Raw genomic sequence first — 11,640 nt, 5'->3', positions numbered from 1 at the left:
GTCCTAGGTGCCATGTGTCATCTTTATAGTTATTTTATCTCTTTGGCCATGTTGGCACCATATCATATGGATAAGCATGATTAAGGAAGATGACAACTCCATTGGGGATTAGGTCTTATCCTGAAAACTTTGGTGGATAATCTTATCTCGATAATCCCAAAAGTTTCATCCGAATAGGACTTGGATTTTCGGTTATAAATAGGTAAACCTCCACTCAAGATAAAGAACTTTTGACTCCTCAGCCTCCATACTATTATTCTGCTCGGACTAGCATTGCTTTCAATTACTCGGCTCGACCCCCCACCATTCTTGACTAATTTGAACATAAGAGTACGTACATGGGGAATAACTCCTTGGGCCTTTAACTGTTTTCTTATTTCAATTTTTGGAGTGCGGGTTCATCCTTCTACCTCGGTCTCATCCAGTTGATAGGACTATCTGACCATGACCTTGATTCGAGACGCCTCGGATCAAACAGCATCACTTTTATTCACCTCCAAAGAGGTTTTCTAAGAGTTGTTTGTTCTCTCTTTATTTGAAGTGAGAAAGATCAATTCTTATTTGAGCTGAATCAAGAGAGTTTCTCTTGTTCTAATTGCTGTTAGAGAGGAATACATTGTAATCCCATTATCGAAAGGAGTATATTTATAGAACTTCAATTTAGTTTTCGAAGTGTAAGCTACTAACAAAGGAAGGTGAGGAGAAACAGTATTAAATCACTGAATATTTTTCAACGAGTTCAATCATACCGAAAAAAAAAAGTCAGCGACTTCCTTGAGTGATGAAAACAGAAATCAATGTTTTTGTTTGGTCTAATTTCCCAGTGGAAACGACAGCCCCATTTTCCTTTGAGCGTCATTTCCCAAATTATACACTTAATTGTAAAGTCAACACCCAATAAATATACTCTAAACATTAGAAACAATAATAATTAACAATAAAATCCAGAGACATATAAATATATATAAATATATATAAATATTACTAATTAAGTTTAATTAAACTTTAAAGTCCCACCAGCTAAAAGAAGGCCAGGGTGAACCAGGCTTAGAATAGAGTTCAGAGAGCAACCGGGTAGCGATCGATGCAGTCGAACCATGGGTTCCTATTGGTCTTCCTGACCCGGCGAAGTGATCGCCACACAACACTGTTGCACTTGAATCCAGATCCAAATGCAAGCTGCCACACACGGTCACCGCGCCTGACCTTCTCCTTTGCTTCCATATAGGCCAGCTCGTACCATATACTGCTGCTAGAGGTATTTCCGAATCGGTGCAATGTCATTCGAGAGGCTTCCATGTTGTCATCGCTGAGCTCTAGATTCCGTTGTAGCTCATCTAGAACATTCTTACTAGCTGCCATTATGCAAAAATGCTCGAAAGCCAGCTTGTAATCAGGAATGTATGGTTTGGATGCCTTTGAGCCACCGAACACTTGTCTCCAAATCAGTGTGCCGAAGAAGAGCAGTTGCTCGGAGAAGGGAAGAACGAGTGGGCCGAGGGTGGTGATGTTCGTCTTCAGGGCGTCACCTCCTACTTCTAAAAGATCTCGACTGATGGATAGCCCCTTGAACTTTTGTTCATCTTCCTCTTGATATACAGCCCTGTTGATCAGACACGATTATTAGTTGCACCCCGCACCATGAATTAATTAAACTCAATCAAAGCTACACAACAGCAGATAGCATCTCCATTTTCCAATTTCCAACCCAAATACGAATTCAGAAAAGTCCTATGTACTCTACAATCTACACGGAGTTGAATTTAATGGTAACTTGGTAGGTTTGGTTAACTGTTTTTTTTTGGTCCAGATCGAGCATATCAGGACAAGTCCTACGTACTCAACAACGTAGCTTCCATTGGCATATCAGGACTGTTTTCGTTTCTTTCTCAGTAATGATCATCAAGAAGTGATAGCTGCGTATATACAAAGTGAGATGAGCTACACATCTACTCGTTACAACGCGGGCTGCACTTCCATCCGCGTTGTAACACGTAGATGACGGGATATTTCATCACTCAACTCAAGGACTACAATACGAACCTGAAGCTCCGGTCATCAGCGCCCTTGTGAGTCCTGACGATGTGTTCAAGGCTATATTTGGCCCGTCTAAAATCGCGCCTCCGGTTGGACAGCAGCACGGCCGAGCAACCCATACGGAAGAAACTATTGGGGATAAGCATGGAGCGTCTCCTCCCAGGGTACCAATTGAACGTCACCATCTCAGTGCTCACCACGACGGCGTAGCAATTGGAGTTGGCCTGCAACATGTCCCGTGCCAAGTCCAGCGCTATGATCCCCGCGCTGCACCCCATCCCGCCCAGGTTGAAGCTTAGTATGTTGCCCCTCATCTTGTAGTGATTTATGATCATGGCTGACAACGACGGTGTTGGGTTGAAGAGGCTGCAGTTCACCACTAGTACACCCACGTCCTTCGGTCGGATTCTGCACTTGTCGAACAATTCGTCCATGGCCCCGAATATCACCGTCGCGGCTTCAGCACGCCCTTCCTTCATGGTGGCGCAGTTCTCGGGTTGCATCACCGCCTTGGGGATGTAGGTCTCGTCACCCATGCCCGAGTTTTTCAAGATCCGGCTCTGGAATTCCAGGCTTGCCTCGTCGAATTTCCCGGATTTACGAGCTAGCTCTATGAAATCCTGCTTCGATACCTGACGACAGGCAGGGATAGTTGCGTCTTTTTAAATATCCATTAACAGTAAATCTCTGACTAATTTGGGGATTAGCGGCTTCAATCAACGGTATGCCGTTGCTGTATGCATGAAGCAAGGAGCAGGGGCATAGTTTATTGTTAACTTGGACCTAGGATGAGCTGGCTCGAGTGGAAGTGTGGAATTCATCGTAAATTTGCATCCCCCCCAAATTGTTCTTATAATTAATGACTATTACTTTTAAGTATTCTATCTATGAGACTATGAGTAATAAGTCCAGTTATGATGAATCCATTTAACTTGATCTAACAATAAAAAAGGTTCACCGACTAATGAATCAACCCGTGATAGTGACCGAGTCCGGTCGACTCTATGACCTAATCGAGTCAGCCAAGATTAAAGCGGCTGGTGCTAGCCTGCTAGGGCGGCGGAGTAGGGTGCTTTCATCGACTGACTATAAATTGCTAGAAAACGTATTGACTAAAATAATCTTGTAAAAAATAACTAAATTGAAACTTGAAAGATGAAAGCGGGTGGCATGGGTTGAGATCAGCTGACCTTGAGATCGTCGGAGGGCTTGTAACAAGCAAAATCGACGAGGTAGATGGGCCTAGGCCTGGACATGAAGTAAAGGGAGACTGTGAACACCAAGACACCAAGGAAAGCGAAGACGGTGGCGAGGTCGTAGGAGGTCTCCTCCCATAGCTTCCTCCACAGTTCTTCCCTACTTAGACTCCCCACTTGAGCACTCAACAGCAACACTAACACGGGTATGGTGGCAAAGTAAACAGCGTGGTTGATGAGATAGTGGTATCCCAACTTCACGTACTTGAGGTTTACCGACTGAACGAAGTCTGGCAGCCGGCGACGTACTCGGACTGAGAAGGTCAGGGAACCGGCGTCGGGGCCTGATGACTCGACCCCGCGGTTGACTATCTCAGTGGAGAGAAGGGCCTGCTCTCCTGCCATCTGAACCGAAGATGAGACAGAACCCAGATCTATGGAGAGGGGGGGGGGATGGAGAGATTGACAAGAATGGTAGGAGGTTAGGGAAGGAAGGAAGATGTAGGTTTATAAGCTGTAAGGGGTGGTGGGTGAAGGATAGTTAATGTGTGCACCCAACTGCGCTGCGTGTGGTTGGAACTGCCTGTGTTCTCCATTAATGAAAATTTAAAGTTGTTCAAAGTTTCAAAGGGGTTGTTATCTTCCCTTTCCTGGGAAAATGTAAAATGACTAATATGTCCTTATTATTCTAAGGGTGTGAGTCCCTAGTTAGCAGCTAGTCTGGTTACCGAGGATGTTGATCGTAGTTCATATGGGGAAATAACAGAAAGTGATAATCAAAGAAGGCAAAAAGTTGACCCAACTTGAAAAAATAGGATTGATGATATCATATTTAGCTACATGAATGAATTTAAGAAAGACCAGACCCGATCCAATCTGAAAAAGACTTGGATTAGATTGGGTTGGATAATCGGCCAATTTCATTGACTGGATTGTCAGGCCTAATTGAGAGTCTTGAGACTTTATGTATTGTTATAAATTTTTATTTTTTAATCTTTATTATTTAGTCTTTACTCATTATTATTTATTTTTTCAATTATTGTGTTCAAATTTGTTATTTTATGTTTGGAATTTTAAAGTTAATTTCTTTAATTTTAACATTATATATATATATATATATATATATAATGTTTTAAAATACAAATTATTTTGTATGAATGACCCGGATTGATATATGGGTCGACCCGATCCTCAAAACCTGGACATTTAGGATTAAGGGCTAGCATTTATCGACTTAACCCAAAATAAACCTAAAGTGTTTTAATCCAATCCGAACTCCACTCACCCAGCCCAATTGCCATGTCTACATGCAAATCTCAACCATTGACATGTAAGTATGGTGAAAACAGTGAAAGGAGCAGCAGATGTAGGGATGCCATCAGTTGGGGTCTAGTCGTCTACAATGAGTTTGGATCAACCCAAATATGTCCGGGTCAAACGGGTTTACCATTTGATCCGGCTCCGGCCCACTCATCTCCAAGAGGAGAGGAATACTTTCCAGGTGAGAACTGAGAATGTGTCGGGTTAGGGCGCCTGGGTCTGGAAGTCTGGAACACATGCATCACACATGTACGTTTGTTTGCCTAAGGAACGGATGAGGGATGACATGACAGAAAACCAAATTTGATTAATATTGACCATATGTTTCTCCCTAGGTTCTGTTTCGGCCGAAATTCCAATGCAGCTGGTTTTCACTTTGGAATGAACTGGCGTCATTCCATAACACAAACAGTCGTGCCACACCCCGCATCCTCGAAATGGCAACATTATTGACTCAAATTAAATGGTTAGAAACAGTTTGTATAGGTTGCGCCATGTCCACATCGCACAAGGGCTCCCCCAAATGTCTATTTGGTGTCATAAAATCTCACTAACAAATTAAAACAAGTAATAAACAATATTTATAAAATTTGATAATAAAACTGTAGTTGATAGATAAGGATATAACAAAGTCATGTGAAGATGGAAATGTCGATGTTTATTCATATTTACTAGCAAATAAATCGGTGCAATTAATGCATGGGATTCAATAGAAATTTGGTCAGTTGTGGGTTGGCAAATTCGATTTTTGACATTAAATTAGACTAATATGTATATTTAGGATTGATCTTGAGTTGGTCCATAATCTTATCCACTCCATCTAATTCATATCTCTACTATATTAGATATGGTCAAAAGGGATTAATAAAGATTTAAAAAGAAATGAGAGATTTTCTAAGAAAGTCTTAAGAATGATTTGATTAGAGAGAATAATAATAAATTTTAAAATTCAATTACCGTGCATTCATTAATATTTGTTGTAATTTAAATTTGGATCTCAATCAGTTATGTTTATTTTTCATTAATTCACATTTCACAAAATATGCTTTCACATTTAACCAAATGTACTGACTATCGTATTCAACCAAACATGTCTTTTTTATTACATGGTGCAACAACAACTTTATCAAAGAAAATTAAGACCTATTAATCTAAAAGTAAATAAGTATATATGTGAGAAATGAGAGGATGATTAGACCCATGCAACATTAACGTGGGAGGATTCATGATTTCTTTAATCCTTCATCTAATATAGATATGATAATTATGTTAATCTACAATTATCAGTTATAAATGTTATATTTCATAATATAGAATACTGAAATAGTTCTAATTAATTACTAATGTGATTGGAGTTTCCATGTGTGGCTTAATCATTTTCTTCTTTTACTGTATATGTGAAATCCCATTCTTATACATGATGATATCTGAAATATGAATTAATAATTCAAGTAAGCTTGAATTTAATATATTGGTGCTTACCCATGCAGAGTATTTGGAGAATATAAAAAGATAATGGTAACTGGTTAGTAGTTAGTAGTTAGGAAATAATTAGGTTCTATCCTAATACTTGCATTGGGAATTTCAATTTGGCAATAAACTACTTTACTTTACTCGTGTAGGTTGGCAACCGACCCTTGTTATTAGTAGTTATCCAATGGCTCTTGTGTTTGGGAGTAAATAAAGGTGTAAAACAAGACAAAATTTTCTTCAGCTTCTTCAAGAAACAAGTTCGGGAACAAAATAATATTTGTCACGGAGAAGGGGGTCCAAGTGGCTTGGATCAGTGAGAAAGGACCAATAGATAGGAGAGCAAGACCATGGTCCACGATTAAATGTGGATGCATGGATCTAGTCCCACCAAACGTCAGAGAGAGTATCCGCATAGAAAATCAGCGCTATCAGCTTTGGTAAGGTTGCTTTTCTACACCTCTCAACGGCTGCTACCCGGTTTTAAACTGTTTGTCGGCCCAGTTAATCTACAAGTTGGGCCGTCCAACTTAATGCCGCATATCACGCTCATTGTTAGTTTGTTACAGAGGACAACTGGCAACTAATTACTAATGGGCCACGATCACGAACAGCCCAAGCTAAAGCATTTAAGATTTTTTTTTTTTTTTTTTTTTAATGTTTTTAAAGAGTTCTTAACTTCATATCTCCTCCTCACATGTGTCGCCTCACAACATCCCACAGCATATTTTTTTATCTGTGGACTGGAATTTGGAAGGAATTCAATTGCTTTGGGCTTCCACCTGCACATGTGATCAACCGGCAACGTGGCAAAGGATAGGACTAGGGGGTGGAAGGGGGGCATGGAAATTAGGGAAGCTTTCAACGTCCACAACCATGCCGTTGAAAGCTTTCTTAGCAATTTGTCGGCCGCCTGATTGATTACGGGTTAGCAATGACAAAATGTTCTGTATATTTCACCCTATTACATTTGAATACAAGAGAATGATTATATACCAAATACAAAGAGCCTTTCTAGGAAGGAAAAAACGAATCTGCACAATCTTAAGCTAGAATTACTGATACTCTTTAAATAGGAAAATATATAATAGAAATCCCTATAATCTCTTCAAGAAAAACTCTATTACCAATTCATGCCAATACTCCCCATCAAGTTGGTGCATAGATGTCTCTAATACCCAATTTGTCCAGTGAGTTGTAAAAAATTCGACTTGAGACAACTTTTATAAGTATATCTGCTAATTGATCCTCTGATTTTACAAAAGGGAATTGAACTATCTTGGTTTCAAATTTCTCCTTGATGAAACGTCGATCCACTTCAACATGCTTTGTTCGATTATGTTGAACTGGATTATGAGCAATCTCTATGGCTGCCTTATTGTCACAATACAAATTCATTGCAGAATTTGATGAGTAGCCTATTTCTTCCAATAACCTCTTTAGCCAAAGAAGTTCACAAAGTCCTTTAGTCATGCCTCTAAACTCAGCTTCTACACTTGATAATGCAACCACCTTCTATTTCTTGCTTCTCCAAGTTACCAGATTACCTCCGACAAAGGTGAAATACCCTAATGTAGATTTTCTGGCAGTGTTACTTCCTGCCCAATCGGCATCGGTATAACCATCAATATTTAGATGATTATGCTTTTTGAACATGAGTCCCTTTCCTGGTGAAGATTTCATGTATCGCAAAATTCAGAGCGCTGCATTCATGTGATCTTCACTAGGATTATGCATAAATTGGCTCACCAAACTAACGACATAGACAATATTTGGGCGTGTGTGGGACAAGTAGATCAGTTTTCCCGCAAGTCGTTGATACATTTCTTTGTTTGTAGGTGTTTGATTAGAGTATTCTCCCAATCCATGATTCTGAACCATAGGTGTTTTTGCAGGCTTACAATCAAGAATTCCTGTTTCTACAAGCAAATCCAATACATATTTCCTTTGTGATAGAAATATGCCTTGACTTGATCGAGCTATTTTGATGCCTAGAAAGTATTTTAATCCGCCAAGATTCTTCATTTCGAATTCGGTTGCCAAGTGCCTTTGCAAGTTACAAATTTCCTCCTTGTCATTCCCTGTAATTATCATATCATCAACGTAAATTATTATGGCTGTTACCATTCTTTGCGAAAATTTTAAAAGTGAGTATGATCTGAATTACTCTGCTTGAACCCTTGTCTCTTCATAGCCAAGCTAAATCGTCCGAACCACACTTTGGGTGATTGTTTCAGCCCATATAATGCCTTTTGCAGCTTACATACAATCCCAGGTTGTGATGAGGTAGTAAAGCCAGGTGGGATGTCCATATACACCTCTTCCTCAAGATCTCCATGCAAAAAAGCATTTTTTACATCGAACTGGTGTAGAGGCCAATCTAAGTTTGCAACAAGAGATAAGAGAACTCTGACAGTATTCAACTTTGCAACTGGTGAAAACGTCTCTTGATAATTTATACCATATGTTTGGGTATATCCTCTTGTTACAAGTCTTGCCTTGTATCTCTCTATTGATCCATCCACATTGTGCTTAATAGAGAAAACCCATTTACATCCCATTGTTTTTTTTTTCCTTCTGGTAGTGGTACAAGGATCCACGTACCATTCCTTTGCAAAGCTGTCATCTCCTCAGTTACTGCTTGGGTCCACTTAAGATCATTCAAATCTTCGTGTATTGTATCTGGAATATGATTAGAAGATAGCATGTGCACAAAAGCTTTAAGCGGTTGTGACAATCTCTGAGTCAATACATGGTTAGCAATGGGGTACTTTGTCCTTCTATCTTCATGGTCTGGTGAGTACCGATTTGGTGGCTTCCCACGATTATATCTGAAAGGTAACTTATAGCCAATATAGTCATCTATAATATTCATAGGAGAAGAATTTAGAGATTGTACCTCAGGAGTATTCTCAGGAGAGAGGTCATTTGGTACTAAAGTGTGAGGGGACTGCTCATGCTCAGCATCAATCTGGACATCATCACTTTCTTTCCTCTGTTCCACTTGTACTTCATTTTCTTGTTGAGTCTCAACTAAATCACCTTGAGTTTCATAAGCTAGAAAAGGTGATAAAACATCTGAAGACCTGGTAGATTCAACCATGTTGTCAGTTTTGTGTACTTCCAAGTTTGTGTCATAAAAAAACTGGCCAATTTTTCCAAGTCTCCGAATTCTGCTCTTCATTTAATGTCACCCCCTGAAGAGAAGAATGAGCGTCTCTTTGGGGAAAAAATATTTCAGATTCAAGAAATGTAACATCCATGGTGATGTAAAGACACCGAGTAGTAGGACCAAACCATCGATAGCCCTTTTTGTGAGCTGCATAGCCCAAAAAATACACCGTATAGCACAAGGGTCAAGCTTTGTTCACTGGTTTTTCTGAAGATGAACATATGCAACAGAGCCAAAAATGCGCGGCTGAAGCATTAAAATAGATGGCAATGGTACATGATGTGCAAAAGCTTGAAGTGGAGTTTCAAACTTCAAAACCCGTGATGGCATTCGATTCAACAAGTAAACTGCAGCAACAACTGCATCTGTCCAATCTCTCCGAGGTGCACGTGCTTCAGTCAAAAGTGCCCGAGTTGTTTTAAGGATATGTTTATTCTTCCACTCCGCAACACCATTTTGCTGTGGTGTTTGAGCACACGAGTTCTCATGATAAATCCCTTGGCCTTGAAGATATTCCTGAAACTCATTGTTGACATATTCCCCACCATTGTCAGATCGGAGAATTTGAAGTTTAGTAGAAAACTGAGTCTTTATCATGCTGTGGAAATATCGAAATATTCCAAACACCTCATGTTTATTTTTCATCAAATAAAGCCAAGTCATATGGGTACAATCATCAACAAAAATAACAAACCATTTAACACCAGAAGAAACTGAAATGGGAGCAGGTCCCCAAACATCGGAATGAATTAGTGTAAATGGAGTTTCACATCGTTTTAAACTTATTGGGTAAGAAACATAATGACTCTTTACTTGAATGCAAGTTTCACATCTAAAATCTGACTCATGTAAATTAGAAAACAAACTTGGAAATAAATGCTTTAAGTAATTGAATGATGGATGCCCCATTCTACGATGTCACAACCAAATCTGTCGTTCTTTGTCACCAGTTCGATGCACATTATTAACTCTACCAAAGTTGAAATCATCCATGTAGTACAACCCTTCCCTTTTAGTACCACGACCAATAATCTCCTCGGTGAGAATATCCTAGAATAAACAAAAACTTGGGTAAATTAGTGCACAACAGTTTAGCTCTTCAGTAGCTTGGCCTACAGATAATAGTTTGTTTGAAAGAGATGGAACCAATAGAGTATTTTGTAATGAAAAAGAAGGGGAAAGAGCAACTTTTCTAGCCCCGGTAACTGGATATGTCACACCACTAGCATTGGCAATGCATGTCCGTTTCGGTTGAGTAGACTCAACAAAATCTTTCGGATCAAATGTCATGTGGTCGGTTGCTCCCGAATCAACAATCCAACCACGAGATGTCTCTTCTCTAGAGTAGAGCAAAACACAACCATGGTTACCTGAATCGTTAGGAGTCCCAGACTTATCTTCCGCAAGAGAGTTACCTTGTGGTATAAGGGATAGCTGTGGTTCAGTACTCACAAGTGCAGCTTGACCAGCATTCTCACTTGCACCAATTTCATGTTTCTTTTTCGCTTTCAGTTCATGCCACCACTCTGGGTACTCATGTAGTTTGAAACAAGTTTCTTGAGTATGTTTCATATTCCCACAATGAGTACAACCTCCTCCTTCAACTGGTCCTTTTCCTTTTGAGGATGTGTTTGGCTATGCATATGATTTACCACTACCTGTAGATGAAGACCCAATCCTGGACATGTGTAAAGTAGATGGTTGTGCCTTGAACCCTTTAGAGGCCATAGCAACACTTGAAGTATTCTCTGTGCCAGTTAGCATGACGGCCTGTCGGACAACCTCTCGTCGAACTTGAGCATAGGCTTGCTCAACTGTAGGAAATGGCCGTATTTGAAGTACATCACTTCGAATTTTGTCTAGTCGATCATCCAGTCCATCTAGGAAGGTGTAGACTCTATCTTCCCGTATGTTAGAATTATACATACATATATCATCAGCACACTTCATCGGATTCGGTCGTTGGAAGTCGATCTCTCTCCATAAGCCTTGAAGGCTATTGTAATATGATTCAATGGATCCTCCATCTTGTCCCATCCTAGTCACACACTTCTTCAATTCATAAACTTGAGAAGTGTCAGATCCATCAAAAAAAGTTGTAGCAATTGAATCCCATACCAGTTTTGCTATTGGATAGTGGATGAAATTGCTAATCAATGATGGGTCCATGGAGTTGATCAACCACCCTTTTACAATAGCGTTTTCAGTCCTCCATTTCCTGAAAGTTGGGTCCGTTGGTTGTGGAATATCTCCATTGAAATATCCTAGTTTATCCTTGCCAGAGATGTACATCTCCACCACTTGAGACCATAAAGCATAATTCGTTCCATTAACTTTATGCCAATCTGAATAGAGGAACCATCGTGAGTTGTTGTCGTCTGAATCTGGTTTTGGGTCAGTTGTTGCATCCTGGTCGTCAGGTCTTCTAAAATGGCAGCTGTGGAA

At 39.8% G+C, this 11,640-nt stretch overlaps 1 protein-coding gene across 1 annotated transcript; it reads right to left on the bottom strand.

Moving 5' to 3' along the window:
- Window positions 1-779: 779 nt before the first annotated feature.
- KCS10 (3-ketoacyl-CoA synthase 10) lies at window positions 780-3,809 on the bottom strand. The gene is made up of 3 exons (XM_088949189.1): window positions 3,228-3,809; window positions 2,044-2,669; window positions 780-1,603 (listed from the first exon to the last, which is right to left on the bottom strand). Exons 1-3 carry the CDS (start codon window positions 3,636-3,638, stop codon window positions 1,060-1,062), a joined length of 1,581 nt encoding a protein of 526 aa, XP_088805315.1. The 5' UTR covers window positions 3,639-3,809; the 3' UTR covers window positions 780-1,059.
- Window positions 3,810-11,640: the final 7,831 nt, after the last annotated feature.

Source organism: Nelumbo lutea, chromosome 6 (genome assembly GCF_056320005.1).
Source record: "Nelumbo lutea isolate HS-2025 chromosome 6, American lotus-T2T, whole genome shotgun sequence".
Classification (NCBI taxonomy): Eukaryota; Viridiplantae; Streptophyta; class Magnoliopsida; order Proteales; family Nelumbonaceae; genus Nelumbo; species Nelumbo lutea.
Note: the sequence above shows the minus strand (reverse complement) of the source record. Positions and strands in the feature narration are given on the sequence as shown.